Raw genomic sequence first — 23,151 nt, 5'->3', positions numbered from 1 at the left:
CACATGACATCAAAGAAAGTGGGGCATTAACCTTCCCTCCTTCCATGCCTTGCAGCAAGTATGTAAGGAATGCAAGTGGCTGCACAGTGTGAGCAGTATTAACTTCAGCCTCTTCTGCTGGGAGGCTGTTCCACATATCCACCCCCCAGTGGAGTAAAGCTTCCCAACATCTCCAGGGATAGTTTATTCGCATTGCAGCCTTTCTGGGAGCATTTGATTTGGGCTACGCTTGGTCTGTTTTTGCTGCGGCCGCCTCTCCCCCATTCTTCTAACATTAAACTGCAGCCGCCGCGCTCTCCCCCATTCTTCTACCATTAAACTGCAGCCGCCGCGCTCTCCCCCATTCTTCTTACATTAAACCTCAGCTGCCGCGCTCCCCCCATTCTTACATAGTAACATAGTTCATAAGGTTGAAAAAAGACCAAAGTCCATCAAGTTCAACCTATATACCTATTGTGTCCCTACTGTGTTGATCCAGAGGAAGGCAAAAAACCCTTATGAAGCAGATGCCAATTGCCCCATACCAGGGGGAAAATTCCTTCCCGACTCCAAATATGGCAATCAGAATAAATCCCTGGATCAACGTTCTGTCCCCATTAATCTAATATCCATAACTTGTAATATTATTGCTTTCAAGAAACACGTCCAGGCTCCTTTTAAACTTTTATTGAGTTTACCATTACCACTTCCTCTGGCAGAGAGTTCCATAGTCTCACCGCTCTTACTGTAAAGAACCCCCGTCTGTGCCGGTGTAGAAACCTTCTTTCCTCCAGCCGTAGAGGATGTCCCCTTGTTATAGATACAGTCCTGGGAGTGATCTCTGTACTGCCCCCTTATATATTTATACATAGTTATTAAGTCCCCCCAAAGCCGTCTTTTTTCCCAAACTAAATAACGCCAATTCTGATAATCTTTCTGGGTACTGCAGTCCTTCCATTCCCCTTATTACTCTGGTTGCCCGTCTTTGAACCCTCTCCAGCTCCACTATATCTTTCTTGTACACTGGTGCCCAGTACTGTGCACAGTATTCCATGTGTGGTCTGACTAGTGACTTGTACAGTGGTAGAATTATTTCCTTGTCGTGAAGGGGTTAAAGTATGTTACAGAAGAGTAAAGCTCCTCCCATTTCCAGTAAAGGGCGAGTTCTCCCAGCACATCCAGTCCATCCTGCTGAATGTATGCACGCAGGCAGAGGTAAGGCTGCATCTTCCCTCTCATTTTACTTCTCGTTAGTGATGACACCTCTATGAAATCTGCATCTCCCAGGAAATCGGGTTTTCTTCTTATGATGGAAAGTCACGGAAATAAAATAACGGGGAGGAGGAGAGCGAAAAAAACAACCCCATTTCGCTCCTTCATTTTGTTTCACTTTCAATTTCCGCCCCTCCTTTTTTATCTTCCCTTTTAAAGTTTCTGCTTTTATTACCATTAATTTCCTTGGATTTGCATTATTTCTCTTTTCCTTGAATCGCGTGTTATCATTCTTTTTGCTTTTTGTTACACTATTTATCTCCAGAACTCCCCGGTTCTCTGTTTGTTTAGCTTTGGTTTAGCTTTTCTCTTTACTCTTTTATCCTTTCTTCTCCTGTTCAGCAGGCTGTCCACAATCTGAGGCTTAAGAACTAAAAATTAATGAATAATCTCACTTTACAGCATTTATGACCGCAGTGACCCTGTAACTGGAATGTGTAATATTTCCTGCTCCTCCCATAGAAAAAAATTAACCTGTTGTGGGCCCCTAGAGTCCAAAGTTTGTTTTTTTCTGTGATAGATTTAGATTCTTTGTTTCTATGTCAAGGATTTACAAAATAAAACAAAAAGTAATAATTAAAAATAATATAAACACCCCCAAAAAAACAAATACTGTATTGGCCCGAATATAGGGTGCACTCCCCCCCCCACACTTTTAGTCTTTCAAGCGGGGATGCAGCCTATAATCTGTGTTTAGAGCAGGGATGCGCAATTCGTATCACCGGGACATGGAGTTCCAGGCGCCGGGCCGGAGTTTTTTTTCTTTATCAATGAGCCATGCTGCGGCCAAGCAGGAGGGTTAGGCTCCGCTCAAGTTGTCTGAGCGCAGAGGTTGTCTACGCGTATCACGCAGGTGCCCACCGGCTACCCTCGCTAGACACCATGGAGTCTGGGGATGCGTTGGTAAGTCTGGGGGAGCGGGCAGAACGACATATCAGGTTATAAAGCATATTAGGGGGCAGAGTGGTATATCTGGGGCAGCGTGGCATATCAGGGGTTATAAAGCATTGTCACAGGTTCACCAGGAGAGCTGTAATCGCTCCCGGAGATCACCCACATGTATCCTCCTCTTGTCCCCGGAATCACTTCCAGCACCAGTCAGCATGCGCACCTTGGAACCCTGCTATGTGTACCCAATAAGTAGACACGACTACCTTGAACTGAGTACAGCAGGAATGAACAGTTTATTGTTGTAAAACATAGACTCATATATCCACAGAACTTCATTAACATAAATTAACAGATACATGCATACAACCCAGCCTTTAATCCCCTTTAGCTACTGAATCTCCCCCTGGTAGCCATCCTGTTAATGGGATTACTTTACACAATGGAGTTCCTGCCTGTTTGGCAGCCAGGCTGGAGCCATCTCTGACTACCTTGGGGCCTGTATGACAGGTAGGACTGCAACTAACGATTATTTTCATAATCAATTAGTTGGCTGATTCTTTTTTCGATTAATCGGATAAAAAATAAATGTAAATTTTTCATTTATTTAAAATAACTGGATGTTAAAAACAAACGGCAGAATAAAAAAAATGCATTTCTTGTTTTTATTTCCCAACCTGCCCCCCCCCAGATATGCACATCTGAGCCAAGGGTTGCCGCACTACCTCCCAGATGTCACATACCCCAGATATGCCACTCCACCCTCCCCACATATGCCTTATATACCCTACATGCCTTATACCCCCAGATATGCCACTGTGCCACATGATATGCCTTATACCCCCTGATATGCCACTGTGCCACCCGATATGCCTTATACCCCCAGATATGTCACTGTGCCACCTGATATGCCTTATACCCCAGATATGCCACTGTGCCACCTGATATGCCTTATACCCCCAGATATGCCACTGTGCCACCTGATATGCCTTATACCCCCTGATATGTCACTCTGTCCTCCCCAGATATCCCATATTGCCCTCATAGATTCACAGACTCATTCGCATCACACTGACACCATACTTTTATAAATAAGTACTGGATTAATCTTCACTGCCCCCAGGATTTAGATTCCCCTTAGTCTGCCCCCCCTTTACCTATAACTGCGCCTTAAGTTAACTTTATTAAATTAAACCTCAGTCCTCAGCATTCAATTAACCCTAAACACCCCATCAACCCAAACTGCCCCTAAATTAACCCTAAACACCCCATCAGCCATAACTGCCCCTAAATTAGCCTTAAACACCCCATCAACCATAACTGCGCCTAAATTAACCCTAAACACCCCATCAGCCATAACTGCCCCTAAATTAACCCTAAACACCCCATTAACCATAACTGCCCCTAAATTAACCCTAAACACCCCATAAACCATAACTGCCCTTAAATTAGCCTTAAACACCCCATCAACCATAACTGCACCTAAATTAACCCTAAACACCCAATCAACCATAACTGCCCCTAAATTAACCCTAAACACCCCATTAACCATAACTGCCCCTAAATTAACCCTAAACACCCCATAAACCATAACTGCCCTTAAATTAGCCTTAAACACCCCATCAACCATAACTGCCCCTAAATTAACCCTAAACACCCCATCAAGCACAACTGCCCCTAAATTAACCCCCCACCTCCCCTAACTTTCAGCAACCCAAATATTCATTTTATACTCACAGTTAGATGAGTGTCACAGCCATGTCTTCAGTGTGACTGCAGGGAGGGACTGGGAGACAGAAGGGGCGGGGCCAATCAGCAGTGACTGCAGGGAGGGACTGTAAGTAGTAACTGCTGCAAGTCTCACTGAATGAAATGGATTTTATAATCGATAAAAATTGATTCAACTAATCGATGATGAAATTCGTTGACAATGACTTTCATTATCGATTATTATCAATTTTATCGATTAGTTGTTGCAGCCCTAATGACAGGTCATTCTGTCACAAGCATAATAGGGGCAGAGTGGCACAACAGGGGTTATAAAGCATATCGGGAGGGCAGAGTGGTACGTCTGGAGGGCAGAGTGGCATATCGGGGGTTATAAAGCATACCTGGGGGGCAGAGAGGCATATCACGGGTTATAAAGAATATCTGGGGGGCGGAGTGGCATATCACGGGTTATAAAGCATATCTGGGGCAGAGAGGCATATCAGGGGGTATATCTATAAGTAAGCTGCATTGTGAATTAAGGGGGGGACCTTAAAATGGCTATTGGTTTTCAAAATTTCTGTTTGTATATAACCTATGCTGACTAACTGCTTAATAGATACCAAAAACCATGAAGTACATTTATTCCTGTTCATAAAATGCTGCTTTACCGTTCCATTCATATGTAGTTTTTCTCTAAAAATATTTTTTTCTTTAAAATAGCACCAAACTTTAAGGGTGCAGCCTATAATCGGGGGGCGGCCTATAATCGGGGGTGGCCTATAATCCAGCCAATACAGCACAAAAATAAAAGTGAATAGTAATTAAAAAAACTGTTGTAGTTGTAGATATAGTTTTAAAGGGGCCGCTGCAATGTCATAATGACCTCATCTGAGGTTACTTTTAGGTACAAGAAATATCCTGGTGGTTTCCAAACATAAAGAAAAATACAAAAAAAAGGAAAAATGTAAAAACATAAAATTTAAATAACGCTAAAAACAAAGTCTCTAAGTATTCTGTGAACCTTAAAAAAAACCTTTAGGTTAGAAAAACCCTTATTTGCCCAAAAATGTGAAAAAATGTAATAGATGTTTTGGCCCTTTAAAAAAAATGAAAATGCAGATTGGGTGGGTATTTAAAATGAGATAGCTGTAAATTAATCCTTGGTCTCGTTAGGATAGCCATATCCCTGTCCCATGAATGCTAACCGTATGTGTCCAGAATTTAGAATGGCATTATTATTTTATTCACCCCCTCCATGTCTTTCCCAGATTCATCCTCTGATGCTGCATTTACCACCAGCATGTCTTCTCCAGACGCGTCCTCCAGGGCTGATAAACCAACTGTTCTGGACATTCTCAAGAACTTTCTGGATGATTTGGGAAGAGAAGATTTAAAGAGATTTCGGAGTAAACTGTCAGATTTTAGATATAACAATAAAGATCCCATAGGACGGGGACGCCTGGAAGGTGCAGACCCTGTTGATATCTCACAGCGTCTCGTGGATTATTATGGAGAGAGGAACGCTCTGGATGTGACGAGTCAAGTCTTACAGTTAATTGGTCTGATGGGACTTGTAGAAAAACTCCAGGAGAAACTAAAATCTTGTAAGTCTGGTGAATTTCTGTTACCATAAAGACATTTATTTAATGAGTTTATTACATGATGCTGACTGGCCGTACTTTACATTTCAGGCTCATTCGGCCTGAATCCGTCGGAAGAAGTTAACGGTATGTAAACTATAGATATTTTTCTTTATAATGCCAACAGGTAAATGGTGTGAGTTAACACAGAAATGAACCAGATTCTCTTGGCCATGGCGTGGGTAGGTGAATAACCCCCAATGCTTACTGGTTCCTGACTACCCCCCATTAAAAAAGGAGGGTTACCATCATCTTTTAACTGTCCAGCATCAAGATTTATTCCTTTTATGACATTTGGGTTTATTCACCGAAGATAGCTTAAATAAATAAAGAAAAAAGAAAAAAAAAATAGTTAAAAAAATTTCTCCTTCAACTTCCAAAAAATGTAAAAACAAATAAATAAAAAAGGCAAAAATAAGTAAATATATAAATATTTTTATGAGCAAGTCTTAGAATTAGCTCTTTAGCTTAAAACAATTCTCGCATGGAAAGAGTTAAAATACTGGCATGTTAAATGCCCATGGGGTGTCTACTGTCTAAATGTATGATCTGATGGGGTAAATTGAATGGGCCGGGTTCAACAATGTCCCAATTAACACGGGGGGAGGATGACCACACATCTAATTTCCAACTTGAGAAATGCACACGTCCCAAATCTGGCCTTTTAGCCCCCAAAAACCCGACAAACCCGTGCATGTGGGGAGTTGTAAATGCATACCTGAAATAAAATGTGTGTAAAAAACACAAAAAAAATGACTACCACAAAGTTTGACAAAGACTGTTGGTAGAATTAGTGCATGGAAAGAGTTAAAACACCAGCATTTGAAATACCCTGGGGTGTCTAGTTTTAAAAAATATATAGTTTGATGGGGTAAATTCATATCAAAGATACCCGAAATGGCACATGGGGAAAGAATTACCAGATTTGGAATAAATGGTTTTCAAATAGCAAAACGCTACCCATACTTATTGCAGAAAAAAAAAACGTATCATGGGTTATTTCTAAACTCAGGACAAATAGTAGAATTTATTTAGTAGGTTTTTTCATTAGCTTTTATAAATGACTAAAAGATTTTTCAACTTAAAGTTAAAGTCATTTTTTTCCTCAATTTTTCACCAAATTTTATACTTTTTTATAGTAAAAAAAATATGATACAATCAAAACAATGACATCTAAAGAAATCGCTTCTTGTCCTGAAAAAACCCCATATGTAACGTGTGTGGGTTCAGTGAATGGGAAAGAATAAAATTACAGCCAAACACGAGCAGGTACAAAAAATAAAATCAGCCATTGTCACAAAGGGGTTAAATGTTCCATACTGAGGTGATCCGATATATTTTATCCTCCACAGAGTGCAGAAGAAATTACCTGGATTTTGTAAAGAATCAGCACAAAAGGATTCAACATAAAAATGGCCGGATGGGAGAGAACGTTAACATGGAGACGATCTACACCAATCTGCTACTAATAAAAACGCAGCGTGACGAAGAAGAGAGAGAACAGGAAATAAGCGGTTTGGGTAGAGAACATCTTGAGATGATGGAGCAGAGACGTTCAGATAAATATTCCCCAACCACTGTTGACAAGCTGTTTGATCCCGAGGAAGATGGGTTTACTCCGAAAACTGTGGTGTTACAGGGACCTGCGGGGATCGGAAAAACTATGACAGCCCAGAAGATCATGCTGGACTGGGCCTCGGGAAAACTGTATGAGGAGCGGTTTAATTATGTGTTTTATCTGAGTTGCAGGGAGATAAACCGAATGACTGGAGAAACGAGCATTGCTGATTTTATATCCAAGATGTGTCGGCTAAAATGCTCACAGAGTGCGATGGAGTCAATTTTACGAGATCCTGAGAAAATCCTTTTCCTTATTGATGGGTTAGATGAATTGGATCAGTCATTTATGGGTCTCAGTGAGGACTGTAGCCATCCTTTTCAGGTGGTCCCCAAAGAGGTCATCTTAAGCAGCTTGATAAGAAAACAGGTTCTCGAGACGTCTTCACTGATCATTACAACAAGACCTTTCTCACTGGAGAAGTTAAACGAGTATATCGAGTGTCCTCGTTATGTAGAAATTCTGGGATTTACGGGGCAAGAGCGTGAAAACTATTTCTTCAATTTCTTTGAGAATAAAGCTGAAGCTGAGGCAGCTCTCAATGCGATAAAAGAGAATGCGGCGCTCTTTACTATGTGTGCTGTCCCTCTTATATCCTGGATTGTTTGCACTGTACTCAAACAGGAGATAAAAAAGACTTTTAATGTGACTCGTTATAAAACATCCACGTCTGTTTACACGCTTTACTGGAAAGGTTTGTTAAAATATCACAGCAGAACTTCCAATGTGCCCATAAAGTCCTACATGAAGAAGCTGTGTGATTTGGCCAAGAAAGGAGTCTGGAGCCGTAAGATCATATTTGAGAAAGGAGATCTGGAAGAGTACGGATGTGATTTGTCAGAAGAAGAATCTCTCTTCCTGAACGAGAACGTGTTTGAGAGGGACATTGAAAAGCAGACATGTTACAGCTTCATCCACCTGAGTGTACAGGAGTTCTTCGCAGCTCTCTATTATGCCCTGGATGAGCAATCAGATCCGAACCGGCATAAGGAGGAGGTCAGGAGACTGCTGGAGAAGTCTGAGAGACATGAGCATGTAAAAGTAACTGTACAATTCTTGTTTGGCCTCTGCTGGGAAAACCAAATAAATGAAATTGCAAAAAGCGTTGGGTGTAAAATGTCATCGGGACTGAAACCTATTCTGGAAGAATGGATGAAGAAAAGGATATCCACAGCTTCAGATAGGAAAGAAATCCTGTGCTATTTGTACGAGACTCAGGATACGACGTTTGTGAAGAGAATGATGCCTGATTTGATGCACTTGAAGATCCGTTCTGTATTTGCTTATGATGATGAAACCCTCCTTGTCCAAGCCGTGGCCTACTGTTTGGAGAATAGCGAGAAAGTTCACACAGTGACTTTCAGTCATTATAATCTGACTCACAAGGCAATGAAGACGCTCTCCAAAAGCTTTTGCAAGTGTTCAGAGATCACGTAAGTGTTTGTACCATGACTGATCCTGTGAGTAGGATTTATAGATGAGGGGAGGGAGTTTATGTAGATTAATGAGGGACATGGCTTCATCTACCTGTGTAACTCCAGAAAGTGAGAAAACCCTTGGATCCATATTACGTAGCTGAGCTGGTTTGAAAGAAATGTGAAAATTGATTGAAACACCGTGTCTGTGAATATTTGAATTTATTGTCATTATTATGTATTGTTTTATATAGCGCCATCATATTCTGTAGCGCTGTACAATGGGTGGACAGTACAAGTAGTTGTGAATGGTGGACGTTTCTCTAGTTTTTGATTCCTTGTGAATTAAATGCCGTAGATGACATCGCTGTTGGTCTTATAAAAGGTACCTCACTGGAGATCTTCTATGGGTATGACAATATCTCACAACGTGTGGCTCAAAATATTGTTAATTGTGTACAATGCAGTGTGTCTGAAAAGTATATCGTCCTATGAAGACAAGCAGTTTTTCCATTACCTGCCACAGACGAGTCAAGTGATTTGAAAATGGTTCTGCAGCAGGAGATGAACTGCTTATTGACGGCTTAAATTAGTAAACTCATGGAGACACGGTGTGAAGGTTGAGATACATTTCCAAACAATCGCCAGAAACTTACATCCATTCTGCCAGAAGACCATTTGCGTGGTCAGGTCTGAGGTTGGAAAACCCGGCTTCGAATCGGAGCTCCAGTTTATTGTTAAAGTGTTGAATAGGGTTATGGTCAGTGCTCTGTGAGGGACACTCGAGTTCCTTCACACTAAACTTGTGAAACCATGTCTTCATGGACCTGACTTTGTGCACTGGGGCACAGTAATTCTCAAACAGAAAAGGCCTTTCCATAAAGTTGGACGCATCCAATTGTCCAACATGTCTTTGTATTCTGTAGCATTAACATTACCCTTGACTGGAATTAAGGAACCAAAACCCTGATCAACTGCCCCAAACCATTATCCTCCTCCACCAAACATTACAACAGGCACTATACCATATTTGCTCGATTATAAGACAAGGTTTTTTTCAGAGCAAATGCTCTGATGGGGGTCGTCTTATAATCAGACCTCAAATAGATCTGACTATGAGACGACTAAGATCCAGATCCCCCGCAGCGCTGCAGGGGACCTGAATCCTCCTGCCCCCCCCCCCCACACACACACATTTACCGGCTGTCAGAGAGAATTCCCCGCACCGGTCCGGTGAACTCTGATCTCTGACAGCCGGGGAAGGTCTGGACGCAGACAACCCCCGCTGCTAGCCACACCTCCTTCCGGCTGCAGCATAAGTTGTCTATGTGAATCGCGTAGACATCTACACGCTGCCCCAGCTGCATGACAGGGGAGTCAGAAGCACCGGTAAGTTTCAGGGGGGCGGGGGAGTGTTAAATGGGGGGCATAAGGCATTTCTGGAGGCAGACTGTTCTGTGAAATGCCTTTTAACCCCCTTAATGCCACTCTGCGTCCAGAAATGCCTTTTTAACCCTCTATACGCCACTCTGCCTCCTGAAATGCCTTAAACCTCCCTATATGCCACTCTGCCCCATAATATGCCTTTTAACCCCCTTAATGCCAGAGTGGCATATAGGGGTATAAGGCATTTCTGGAGGCAGAGTGGCACATAGGGGGTCAAAAGGCATATCATGGGGCACAGTGGCATATAGGGTTAAAAGGCATATCATGGGGCACAGTGGCATATAGGGGGTATAAGGCATTTCTGGGGCAGATGTCCATAACTGGGGGGGGCAGGTTGGAAAATAGAAGGAAATAAAACCAAAATATTTTCTCAATCGTAGCTTTTATTAAAAAAAATAGTTTACATGAATTAACATTTACTGGTAAAACTTTTTTCCTATAGGGTCGTCTTATATTCAGGCTTTTTCTTTTTTTCCTAAATTAATATTCAGATTTGGGGGGTCGTCTTATAATCAGGGTCGTCTTATAATCGAGCAAATACGGTATATTCCGATAGGCAGCGTTCTCCTGGTATTTGCCAAACCCAGATTCAGACATCAACATACCTTTCAAGAATCATAGGCAACCCAAGGCAGGCCCTTGTGGTCTCGTGTAATAGATCAATAACACCCCTTGTTCCGTACAGTGATCAAAGATAAAGGCTTTCCTTATCATATCTCCAAGGGGTAAGATCCAACACTTGTACAATGTGCAGATCACATCTCTTAACATCAAAACACCCTAGGCTTCAAACGAGCGCCCGCCGCATTGCAGAAGGCCTATTATTTACATTATGAGAGGTAGAATATTCTAAGAAAAACCACAGAGGACTTAATTATATGTAAAATACTCACATCAGAGCAGGAAGAGCAAAGATAAGGCATTAGAAAAGTACAAGAGAGAGAAAGAGGAAAAAATAAAGGCAAAGGAGAGGGGAGAAATAGGATATATAGAGAAAAAAAGTGGTGGGGAGAGCCGCATCCCATATGCTTCACATGCCGAGGAAGTCCTCACAGGCTGTCCAATGAGGAGTATTCATGGGACAACACGTGCCGCCCTCTTGGTCAGTCCGGAGCCAATAAAATCTTACCGCCTACTGTGTAGAAGCAGCAAAATTTAAATGTGTTTTTTTTCTGTTTCAGTATAGTGTTTTATCTATCATCACTAATAATTTGTGCGGATTCATCAAACAAGGAAAGGGGAATCATACTGTAACAAAGATATAGTAACAATATACTGGGACTGAAGGGGTTAAAAAAAAATTCAAAGTGTAATTCTGACAAGTACTTATCTTTTGTGTTTTTCTCATCTCTCTGCAGGTTGTGGCACTGTCTTCTGACCTCATCCTGCTGCGATGTTCTGCGAGATGTTATTATCACAAACCGATCTCTCACCAAACTGGATCTGTCAGGGAATAACCTTCAGGACTCAGGAGTAAAACTTCTGTGTGAGGGACTCCAGGACCCAGACTGCACCCTGCAGGAGCTGCGGTGAGAACTGGACTGATATTTATACAATAATCATCTCACCTGAGGGCATGGATGGGTTAAAATCTAGGATAGCGCTGTAGTTATGTGTTACCTCTTATGACAAAAGCACAAAGTTGGAATGGAATAAAATATTTAATGACCCCAACCAATAAGTCCTGAAGAACTCCCTGTGTGAGTATTCTTAGAATATTGTAAGAAAAGCCACAGAGGACTAAATGTAAAATACTCCAAAATAATTAAACAGAAATTTCTTAGGGCTTTCACGGTCTTGGCGAGGCTCGAGAGCAGGAAGAGCAAAGATAAGGCATTAGAAAAGTAGAAGAGAGAGAGAGAGGAAAAAATAAAGGCAAAGGAGAGGGGAGAAACAGGATATATAGAGGAAAAAAGGATGGGGAGGGCCGCATCCCATATGCTTCACATGCTGAGGAAGTCCTCAGAGGCTGTCCAATGAGGAGGGGTCATGGGACAACAGGTGCCGCCCTCTTAGTCAATCCGGAGCCAATAAAATCTTACAGCCTACTGTGTAGAAGAAGCAAAAATAAAAATAAAAACATTTTCTGTTTTAGTATAGTGTTTTATCTATCATCACTAATAATTTGTGCGGGTTCATCAAACAAGGAAAGGGGAATCATAGTGTAACAAAGATATAGTAACAATATACTGGGACTGAAGGGGTTAAAAAAAAATTTAAAAGTGTAATTCTGACAAGTACTTATCTTTTGTGTTTCTCTCATCTCTCTGCAGGTTGTGTGACTGTCATCTGACCTCATCCTGCTGCGAGGATCTGCGAGATGTTATTATCACAAACCGATCTCTCACCAAACTGGATCTGTCAATGAATAACCTTCAGGACTCAGGAGTAAAACTTCTGTATGAGGGTCTCCGGCACCCAGACTGCACCCTGCAGGAGCTGCGGTGAGAACTGGACTGATATTTATACAATAATCATCTCACCTGAGGGCATGGATGGGTTAAAATCTAGGATAGCGCTGTAGTTATGTGTTACCTCTTATGACAAAAGCACAAAAGTTGGAATGGAATAAAATATTTAATGACCCCAACCAATAAATCCTGAAGAACTCCCTGTGTGAGTATTCTTAGAATATTGTAAGAAAAGCCACAGAGGACTAAATGTAAAATACTCCAAAATAATTCAACAGAAATTTCTTACGGCTTTCACGGTCTTGATGAAGCTCGAGAGCAGGAAGAGCAAAGATAAGGCATTAGAAAAGTAGAAGAGAGAGAGAGAGGAAAAAATAAAGGCAAAGGAGAGGGGAGAAACAGGATATATAGAGGAAAAAAGGGGTGGGGAGAGCCGCATCCCATATGCTTCACATGCTGAGGAAGTCCTCAGAGGCTGTCCAATGAGGAGGGGTCATGGGACAACAGGTGCCGCCCTCTTAGTCAATCCGGAGCCAATAAAATCTTACAGCCTACTGTGTAGAAGAAGCAAAAATAAAAATAAAAACATTTTCTGTTTTAGTATAGTGTTTTATCTATCATCACTAATAATTTGTGCGGGTTCATCAAACAAGGAAAGGGGAATCATAGTGTAACAAAGATATAGTAACAATATACTGGGACTGAAGGGGTTAAAAAAAAATTTAAAAGTGTAATTCTGACAAGTACTTATCTTTTGTGTTTCTCTCATCTCTCTGCAGGTTGTGTGACTGTCATCTGACCTCATCCTGCTGCGAGGATCTGCGAGATGTTATTATCACAAACCGATCTCTCACCAAACTGGATCTGTCAATGAATAACCTTCAGGACTCAGGAGTAAAACTTCTGTATGAGGGTCTCCGGCACCCAGACTGCACCCTGCAGGAGCTGCGGTGAGAACTGGACTGATATTTATACAATAATCATCTCACCTGAGGGCATGGATGGGTTAAAATCTAGGATAGCGCTGTAGTTATGTGTTACCTCTTATGACAAAAGCACAAAAGTTGGAATGGAATAAAATATTTAATGACCCCAACCAATAAATCCTGAAGAACTCCCTGTGTGAGTATTCTTAGAATATTGTAAGAAAAGCCACAGAGGACTAAATGTAAAATACTCCAAAATAATTCAACAGAAATTTCTTACGGCTTTCACGGTCTTGATGAAGCTCGAGAGCAGGAAGAGCAAAGATAAGGCATTAGAAAAGTAGAAGAGAGAGAGAGAGGAAAAAATAAAGGCAAAGGAGAGGGGAGAAACAGGATATATAGAGGAAAAAAGGGGTGGGGAGAGCCGCATCCCATATGCTTCACATGCTGAGGAAGTCCTCAGAGGCTGTCCAATGAGGAGGGGTCATGGGACAACAGGTGCCGCCCTCTTGGTCAGTCCGGAGCCAATAAAATCTTACCGCCTACTGTGTAGAAGAAGCAAAAATAAAAATAAAAAAAATTTCTGTTTTAGTATAGTGTTTTATCTATCATCACTAATAATTTGTGAGGGTTCATCAAACAAGGAAAGGGGAATCATAGTGTAACAAAGATATAGTAACAATATACTGGGACTGAAGGGGTTAAATTTTTTTTAAAAAGTGTAATTCTGACAAGTATTTATCTTTTGTGTTTTTCTCATCTCTCTGCAGGTTGTGTATCTGTGATCTGACCTTATCCTGCTGCGAGGTTCTGCGAGATGTTATTATCAGAAACCGGTCTCTCACCAAACTGGATCTGTCTGAGAATAACCTTCAGGTCTCAGGAGTAAAACTTCTGCGTGAGGGTCTCCGGCGCCCAGACTGCACCCTGCGGGACCTGCGGTGAGAACTGGACTAATATTTATACAATAATCATCTCACCTGAGGGCATGGATGGGTTAAAATCTAGGATAGCGCTGTAGTTATGTTACCTCTTATGACAAAAGCACAAAAGTTGGAATGGAATAAAATATTTAATGACCCCAACCAATAAATCCTGAAGAACTCCCTGTGTGAGTATTCTTAGAATATTGTAAGAAAAGCCACAGAGGACTAAATGTAAAATACTCCAAAATAATTCAACAGAAATTTCTTACGGCTTTCACGGTCTTGATGAAGCTCGAGAGCAGGAAGAGCAAAGATAAGGCAATAGAAAAGCAGAAGAGAGAGAGAGAGAGAGAGAGAGAGAGAGAAACAAATGAAAAAGGAGAGGGGAGAAACAGGATATATAGAGAAAAAAAGTGGTGGGGAGGGCCGCATCCCATATGCTTCACATGCTGAGGAAGTCCCCAGAGGCTGTCCAATGAGGAGGGGTCATGGGACAACACGTACCGCCCTCTTGGCCAGTCTGGAGCCAATAAAATCTTACCGCCTACTGTGTAGAAGAAGCAAAAATAATTTTTTTGGTTTTTTTCTGTTTTAGTATAGTGTTTTATCTATCATCACTAATAATTTGTACGGCTTCATCAAACAAGGAAAGGGGAATCATAGTGTAACAAAGATATAGTAACAATATACTGGGACTGAAGGGGTTAAAAAATGTAAAAAGTGTAATTCTGACAAGTATTTATCTTTTGTGTTTTTCTCATCTCTCTGCAGGTTGTATCGCTGTGATCTGACCTCATCCTGCTGCGAGGATCTGCGAGATGTTATTCTCAGAAGCCGATCTCTGACCGCACTGGATCTGTCATGGAATAACCTTCAGGACTCAGGAGTAAAACTTCTGTGTATGGATCTCTGGTTCTCATACTACACCCTGCAGGAGCTGCGGTGAGAACTGGACTAATATTTATACAATACTCATCTCACCTGAGGGCATGGATGGGTTAAAATCTAGGATAGCGCTGTAGTTATGTTACCTCTTATGACAAAAGCACAAAAGTTGGAATGGAATGAAATATTTAATGACCCCAACCAATAAATCCTGAAGAACTCTTACGGCTTTCACGGTCTTGATGAGGCTCAAGAGCAGGAAGAGAGGAGAGGGAGAGAGAAAGGCAAAGAAGAGGGGAGAAATAGAGAGGATAAATAGAGAAAAAATGGGGTGGGGAGGGCCGCATCCCATATGCTTCACATGCTGAGGAAGTCCCCAGAGGCTGTCCAATGAGGAGGGGTCATGGGACAACACGTGCCGCCCTCTTGGTCAGTCCAGAGCCAATAAAATCTTACCGCCTACTGTGTAGAAGCAGCAAAATTTAAATGTGGTTTTTTTCTGTTTTAGTATAGTGTTTTATCTATCATCACTAATAATTTGTGCGGATTCATCAAACAAGAGAATCATAGTGTAACAAAGATATAGTAACAATATACTGGGACTGAAGGGGTTTTTCTTATCTCTCTGCAGGTTGTGGCACTGTCTTCTGACCTCATCCTGCTGTGAGATTCTGCGATTTGTTATTATCACAAACCGATCTCTCACCAAACTGGATCTGTCAGGGAATAACCTTCAGGACTCAGGAGTAAAACTTCTGTGTGAGGTTCTCCAGAACCCATTCTGCACCCTGCGGGACCTGCGGTGAGAACTGGACTAATATTTATACAATAATCATCTCACCTGAGGGCATGGATGGGTTAAAATCTAGGATAGCGCTGTAGTTATGTTACCTCTTATGACAAAAGCACAAAAGTTGGAATGGAATGAAATATTTAATGACCCCAACCAATAAATCCTGAAGAACTCTTACGGCTTTCATGGTCTTGATGAGGCTCGACAGCAGGAAGAGAGGAGAGAGTGAAAGGCAAAGGAGAGAGGAGAAATAGAGAGGATAAATAGAGGAAAAAAAAGGATGGGGAGAGCCGAATCCCATATGCTTCACATGCCGAGGAAGTCCTCACAGGCTGTCCAATGAGGAGGGGTCATGGAACAACACGTGCCGCCCTCTTGGTCAGTCCGGAGCCAAGAAAATCTTACCGCCTCCTGTGTAGAAGAAGCAAAATTTAAATGTGGTTTTTTCTGTTTCAGTATAGTGTTTCTATCTTTCATCACTAATAATTTGTGCGGATTCATCAAACAAGGAAAGGGGAATCATAGTGTAACAAAGATATAGTAACAATATACTGGGACTGAAGGGGTTATTTTATTTTATTTTTTTTAAAAGTGTAATTCTGACAAGTATTTATCTTTTGTGTTTTTCTCATCTCTCTGCAGGTTGTATAGGTGTGATCTGACCTCATCCTGCTGCGAGGATCTGCGAGTTGTTATAATCCGAAACCGATATCTGACAAAACTGGATCTGTCATATAATAACCTTCAGGACGCAGGAGTAAATCTTCTGTATGAGGGTCTCCGGCGCCCATACTGCACCCTGCGGGAGCTGGGGTGAGAACTGGACTAATATTTATACAATAATCATCTCACCTGAGGGCATGGATGGGTTAAAATCTAGGATAGCGCTGTAGTTATGTTACCGCTTATGACAAATGTCCTTTTTTGGGGTCACTGGAGCAAACTACGTTTCCCTGTCCTCGTCTGTAGCTGCGATGCAGTGATTTGGTTATTTTTATGTTACATTTATAGGTGTAATGTTTAAGTGTTTCCTGATAAATGTTTTACTTTGAATGATCGGTGTGTGAATGTTTTGTTAATTTCTAATTTCTGTCAGGCCGGACACCGTATAAAATCTTTCTTTGGGTTTTGGAGGGGTCAGCGGCAGGATACATTGTTGGGATTTGCAGCTTGGATGTAGAATGTGTTTTATGTGGAGTGAACCCAAGCTGCGCTGTTACTCTTGTATTGTCTTCTGTAAAGTATTCTTTGATGCGTAAGATTTGTTTGTTAAATGCTTGTTTATGCCGGTTACCTGTAGCCGGGTTGAAGGGAGGGAGGTTGTTCCTCTAAGAGGCCGGCCAGCTGCACGTCTGGGTATTTAAAGGTAAATTACTTGGCATGATGGGAGTTAAAGGGTCTTTAAAAGGAGTGTGGGACCATGGCAATGGAGGAGTCATTCTGTTCAGTATTACAACTGCAGCAGCAAGGACGTCTTATCTCAGGGGCATCCAACCTGCGGCCCTCCAGCTGCTGCAGGACTACATCTCCCATCCTTCTCAGCCAGCCCCTTAGCTGAAAGAGCATTATGGGAGATGTAGTCCTGCAGCAGCTGAAGGGAAGCAGGTTGGACGCCCCTGTCTTATCTGATGTTTGCCTAATAAAAGAAAGCAGCTGTTTTTCTTTATCTCAGGTCCATCGAGTTTTGTTTGTGAATTCAAAGTCTCAGATTATCCAAATCAGCAACATTCAAGTTCCCACATCTTACTTCACTCACTTGGTGACGGCCGTCTGACTAATCCAAGACTAAAAATTACAAAGAATCAGGTGTAATTCTTTTGTTTTTCTCGTCTCTCTGCAGGTTGTCGCGCTGTGGTCTGACCTCATCCTGCTGCGAGGTTCTGCGAGATGTTATTATCAGAAACCGATCTCTCACCAAACTGGATCTGTCAGGGAATAATCTTCAGGACTCAGGAGTAAATCTTCTGTGTGAGGGTCTCCGGCACTCAGACTGCACCCTGCAGGACCTGGGGTGAGAACTGGACTGATATTTATACAATAATCATCTCACCTGAGGGCATGGATGGGTTAAAATCTAGGATAGCGCTGTAGTTATGTGTTACCTCTTATGACAAAAGCACAAAAGTTGGAATGGAATAAAATATTTAATGACCCCAACCAATAAGTCCTGAAGAACTCCCTGTGTGAGTATTAGGGAGATAACGCATCCAGGGTTTTCTGGGTTAGGAGTTTATTTAGGGGGCTTGTCCTGCATCCTGGGCCATCCGTTTCAGAGACAACGCACTGTCCAGGAATGAAGATCAGCAGTGAGGACGCCGACTCGCTGATCATACGCCGGATACAGAACATTCCTTTCTTTCCAATCATCATCGTGTGCTCAAACAGGAGAGGGGAAAGGGAAATGTAGCGAGCGCATGTGGGAACCGGAAGGAGAACGGCTTACAGGGGAAAGAGGGGAGCTGGGCTGGGAGGTAAAAAAGAAACAGCTCTATATAGAGACCGCTGTCAGACGCACAGACTATTTTTATATAGAGTCACTTCCTGTCCAGCAGGCAGAACCCCGGACACCAGGAAGCAATTATTAGTTATCATGGCTACCTCAGGCCTGGGGTTTGTGAAGCTATGATTTATGGGGTCAGTTTCCTTTTTGGGGTCACTGGAGCAAACTACGTTTCCCTGTCCTTGTCTGTAGCTGCGATGCAGTGATTTGGTTATTTTTATGTTACATTTATAGGTGTAATGTTTAAGTGTTTCCTGATAAATGACCATTTTTTACTTTGAATGATCGGTGTGTGAATGTTTTGTTAATTTCTGATTTCTGTTAGGCCGGACACCGTATAAAATCTTTCTTTGGGTTTTGGAGGGGTCAGCGGCAGGATACATTGTTGGGATTTGCAGCGTGAATGTAGAATGTGTTTTATGTGGAGTGAACCCAAGCTGCGCTGTTACTCTTGTATTGTCTTCTGTAAAGTATTCTTTGATGCGTAAGATTTGTTTGTTAAATGCTTGTTTATGCCGGTTACCTGTAGCCGGGTTGAAGGGAGGGAGGTTGTTCCTCTAAGAGGCCGGCCAGCTGCACGTCTGGGTATTTAAAGGTAAATTACTTGGCATGATGGGAGTTAAAGGGTCTTTGAAAAGGGTGTGGGACCGTGGCAATGGAGGGTGACTTTTGTTCAGTATTAAGACTGCGGCAGCAAGGATGTCTTATCTGATGTTCGCCTACTAAAAGAAAGCAGCTGTTTTTATTTATCTCAGGTCCGTCAAGTTTTGTTTGTGAATTCAAAGTCTCGCATTATCCAAATCAGCAACATTCAAGTTCCCACATCTTACTTCACTCACTTGGTGACGGCCGTCTGACTAATCCAAGACTAAAAATACCAAATAATCAGGTCTAATTCTTGTGTTTTTGTCATCTCTCTGCAGGTTGTATGACTGTGGTCTGACCTCATTCTGCTGCGAGGTTCTGCGAGATGTTATTATCACAAACCGATCTCTCACCAAACTGGATCTGTCAATGAATAACCTTCAGGTCTCAGGAGTAAAACTTCTGTATGAGGGTCTCCGGCACCCAGACCGCACCCTGCATGACGTGTGGTGAGAACTGGACTAGTATTTATACAATAATCATCTCACCTGAGGGCATGGATGGGTTAAAATCTAGGATAGCGCTGTAGTTATGTGTTACCTCTTATGACAAATTTCCTTTTTGGGGTCACTGGAGCAAACTACGTTTCCCTGTCCTTGTCTTTAGCTGTGATGCAGTGATTTGGTTATTTTTATGTTATATTTAAAGGTGTCATTTTTTTTTTATTATTTCTTTACAAAAAAGAGTATACATTTGTAATCTTCTGTATACAAACAAATCTCAAGACAACAACATAATTTAACGTGACATACATATAGTGGTAAGAAGCATACAATTTATATATCCATCCACAATCAACAATCCGGTGAGGCTGATCCCATATTCATACTTTCTAGCTACTCAATTTATTTTAGTATTTGTATCTTATTCCCTAATGCACAATTTTTACGGACTCCATATTTATTTTTATTATTTTCTCAACCCCTTAAGGACAATGGGCGGTCCCCAAACCCACCGAAAACAATGCATTCTGAGCCGGCACATGTACGGGCCCTGTCACCAAGGGGCCAATGTTCACACATATGGACCTTTAACCTGTCTTATATACTTGTTATATGTTTTCAAGTTTATTTATCCAGTTATCCCACTCTTTATATCTTTGAATATACCGCCCAAAGTTGTAAGCAATCTCTCTTTCCATTTTACATTGATGTATTATTTGAGCTTTGATTTTTATCCATGTATTAACCATTATAGACCTCCAATTTTTTGCTATTGACAATTTTACAGCCATCATAAAATGATATAGTATCTTTTTTTCAGATCTTTTTAGAGGCGGGATGTTAAGGTGTAATATAGCTAGATCAGGAGATCTGCTAATCTCCCGACCCAACAATTCCTCCAAATTTTTCAGTTACGTCCCACAATGTTCTAACCAGTGGGCAGCTCCACCATATGTGGAGAAAATCTCCATCTTGTTGACCACACCTCCAGCAATAAATTGGAGAGTCAGGGAGTATTTTTACCAACCTAGTAGGTGCCAGATACCACCTATTATTAATTTTAAATTGAACCTCACCTAGATTTAGGCAGTGGATTGCATTACACATCTGATTAAATGGCTTATAAGCAGGGGCGTAACTAGAAACCTCAGGGCCCCGGTGCGAGAATCTGTTAAGGCCTATGCCGGCATATGCCGGCATATGCCGGCACTCAGTGTGAAGCGCCAGCACCCGAGACAAACGCCTCACGCTCCCAACACTGCACTCTGGGCAGCGCTGAGGCAGGCGGCGACGGCGGCAGAGCCGTTTGCTCTGGAAAAAAACTTGTCTTATAATCACGCAAATACGGTACTTTGCATGATGGGAGTTAAAGGGTCTTTGAAAAGGGTGTGGGACCATGGCAATGGAGGATGAATTTTGTTCAGTATTAAGACTGCAGCAGCAAGGACGTCTTATCTGATGTTTGCCTAATAAAAGAAAGCAGCTGTTTTTGTTTACCTCAGATCTGTGCGTGACGGCCGTCTGACTAATCCAAGACTATAAATGCCAAACAATCAGGTCTAATTTTTATCTTTTTCTCATCTCTCTGCAGGTTGAATGGCTGGGATCTGGCCTCATCCCGCTACGAGGATCCGCGAGATGTTATTATCACAAACCGATCTCTCACCAACCTGGATCTGTCAAGGAATAACCTTCAGGACTCAGGAGTAAAACGTCTGTGTGAGTATAACCAGCACTCAGACTGCACCCTGCAGGAGCTGGGGTGAGAACTGGACTAATATTTATAGAATAATCATCTCACCTGAGGGCATGGATGGGTTAAAATCTAGGATAGCGCTGTAGTTATGTTACCTCCTATGACAAAAGCACAAAAGTTGGAATGGAATATTTAATATTTAATGACCCCAACCAATAAATCGTGAAGAACTCCCTGTGTGAGTATTAGGGAGATAACGCATCCAGGGTTTTCTGGGTTAGGAGTTTATTTAGGGGGACTTGTCCTGCATCCTGGGCAATCCGTTTCAGAGACAACGCACTGTCCAGGAATGAAGATCAGCAGTGAGGACACCGACTCGCTGATCATACGCCGGATACAGAACATTCCTTTCCAATCATCATCGTGCGCTCAAACAGGAGAGGGGAAAGGGAAATGTAGCGAGTGCATGTGGGAGCCGGAAGGAGAACAGCTTACAGGGGAAAGAGGGGAGCTGGGCTGGGAGTTAAAAAAGAAACAGCTGACCGCTGTCAGACGCACAGACTACTTTTATATAGAGTCACTTAACCCCTTCAATCCCAGGGGTTTTTGGTACCTCAAGTCCCAGCGCAATTTTGGCATTTTTTGCGGTATGTCAGTTTAGCGATTATTCTCCTTTCCTGTGAATAGTGTACCCGTGTAAACAATATATAGTGTTTTCAAGGAGAGATAGAGCTTTCTTTTGATACCATAGTTGGATGATTAGCTGAAAATTTAGAATGAGAAATTTAGTAAAAACTAGCGACAATTAGAAAAAAAACCTAGTATTATTTAAATTTTTCCTCTGAATCCTCACAAAATTAGGTAAAGTGATGGAAAATCCCCTCCAAGTTTATCAATTGAGGTGTCGTGATTTCAGAAATACCTAATTTATATAGATTTTCCATACTTTCCCAGCACCAGGGAGCATACTGTAAGGTGTACATTTTTTGTATAATTTTTATGCCTATGGCTTAACAGGTTTGGGGATGTGAACGGGGGCAGGGGGTTATACTGGCTAGATGTTATGCTAGAGCAATGGGATGTAAGGTTTTTAATTTTTTATGATTTTTATCTTTTTTATATATTTTTTTAATTTTTTTATTTTATTTATTTTTTGTATTTTTTTATATATTTCTTTTACACAAAAATGGTTAGAGGTCCTCTTAGGGACCTCCTGAACATGCCAGTGATGTCACAATTATTGCAGGGGATATCCTGTCCTCCGATGAACTTCTGGGTTACGTCAGCAGTGACCCAACCCGGAAGGGAAAGCCTGATCGCGCGATCGGGCAGTTAGAAACGTAACAGCTTTCCGGCTTCCATGCCGGAAGCTGTTACATCAGATCGGACAGCAGAAAGCCGGCCATTGGGGGAGTCCAGCCTGATCGCCCGTGCAGCGGCAGGGATGTGTCCTGACGCTGCAAGAAGGGCTGGATGTACCGGTACGTCCATAGAGGTTTCTTAAGAGGTGTTTTTTGGACGTCCCGGTACGTCCATAGGGGATTGAAGGGGTTAATGTCCAGTAGGCAAAACCCTAGACACTAGGAAGCAATCGGGTCTAATTCTTGGGTTTTTCTCATCTCTCTGCAGGTTGTTGCACTGTAATCTGACCTCATCCTGCTGTGAGGATCTGTGAGATGTTATTATTATAAACCGGACTCTGACCAAAGTGAATGTGTCAGAGAATAACCTTCAGGACTCAGGATTAACTTCTGCGTGTGATGTATCTACTGATTCACAAAATAACTCCAAAAAAATCATATAAAATAAAGCTCAGCGCCCATTGGAGCGCTGTCTCTCTGGCTGTACTCTGCTCGCCCAGACTGACCATCCTAACTAATCTCTTCACTTCACTGCCATACCCAGCTAAGCCGGGCTCTGGAAACCTCCCCCAAACAGTTGTGGAAGTTGAAGATTTT

The 23,151-nt window shown here is 42.0% G+C and overlaps 1 protein-coding gene across 2 annotated transcripts; it reads left to right on the top strand.

The window, feature by feature from the left end:
• The first annotated feature begins 1,173 nt into the window (after window positions 1–1,173).
• LOC128469145 (NACHT, LRR and PYD domains-containing protein 3-like) lies at window positions 1,174–23,020 on the top strand. 2 transcript variants are annotated; one of them, XM_053450985.1, is made up of 13 exons: window positions 1,174–1,194; window positions 5,118–5,453; window positions 5,541–5,576; window positions 6,842–8,540; window positions 11,327–11,497; window positions 12,242–12,412; window positions 13,159–13,329; window positions 14,076–14,246; window positions 15,748–15,918; window positions 16,552–16,722; window positions 17,750–17,920; window positions 19,333–19,503; window positions 22,823–23,020. In XM_053450985.1, the coding sequence occupies exons 1-13, from the start codon at window positions 1,179–1,181 to the stop codon at window positions 22,866–22,868; spliced, it is 3,501 nt and encodes a 1,166-aa protein (XP_053306960.1). In that variant the 5' UTR covers window positions 1,174–1,178; the 3' UTR covers window positions 22,869–23,020. The 2 variants fall into 2 exon arrangements, with proteins under 2 accessions (XP_053306960.1, XP_053306961.1); XM_053450986.1 differs by lacking the exon at window positions 1,174–1,194 and adding an exon at window positions 2,628–2,649.
• Window positions 23,021–23,151: the final 131 nt, after the last annotated feature.

The sequence above is a fragment of the Spea bombifrons genome, chromosome 11 (assembly GCF_027358695.1).
Source record: "Spea bombifrons isolate aSpeBom1 chromosome 11, aSpeBom1.2.pri, whole genome shotgun sequence".
Taxonomy (NCBI): domain Eukaryota; kingdom Metazoa; phylum Chordata; class Amphibia; order Anura; family Pelobatidae; genus Spea; species Spea bombifrons.
The sequence above is the reverse complement of the archived record's forward strand: the minus strand, read 5'-3'. Positions and strand labels throughout refer to the sequence as shown.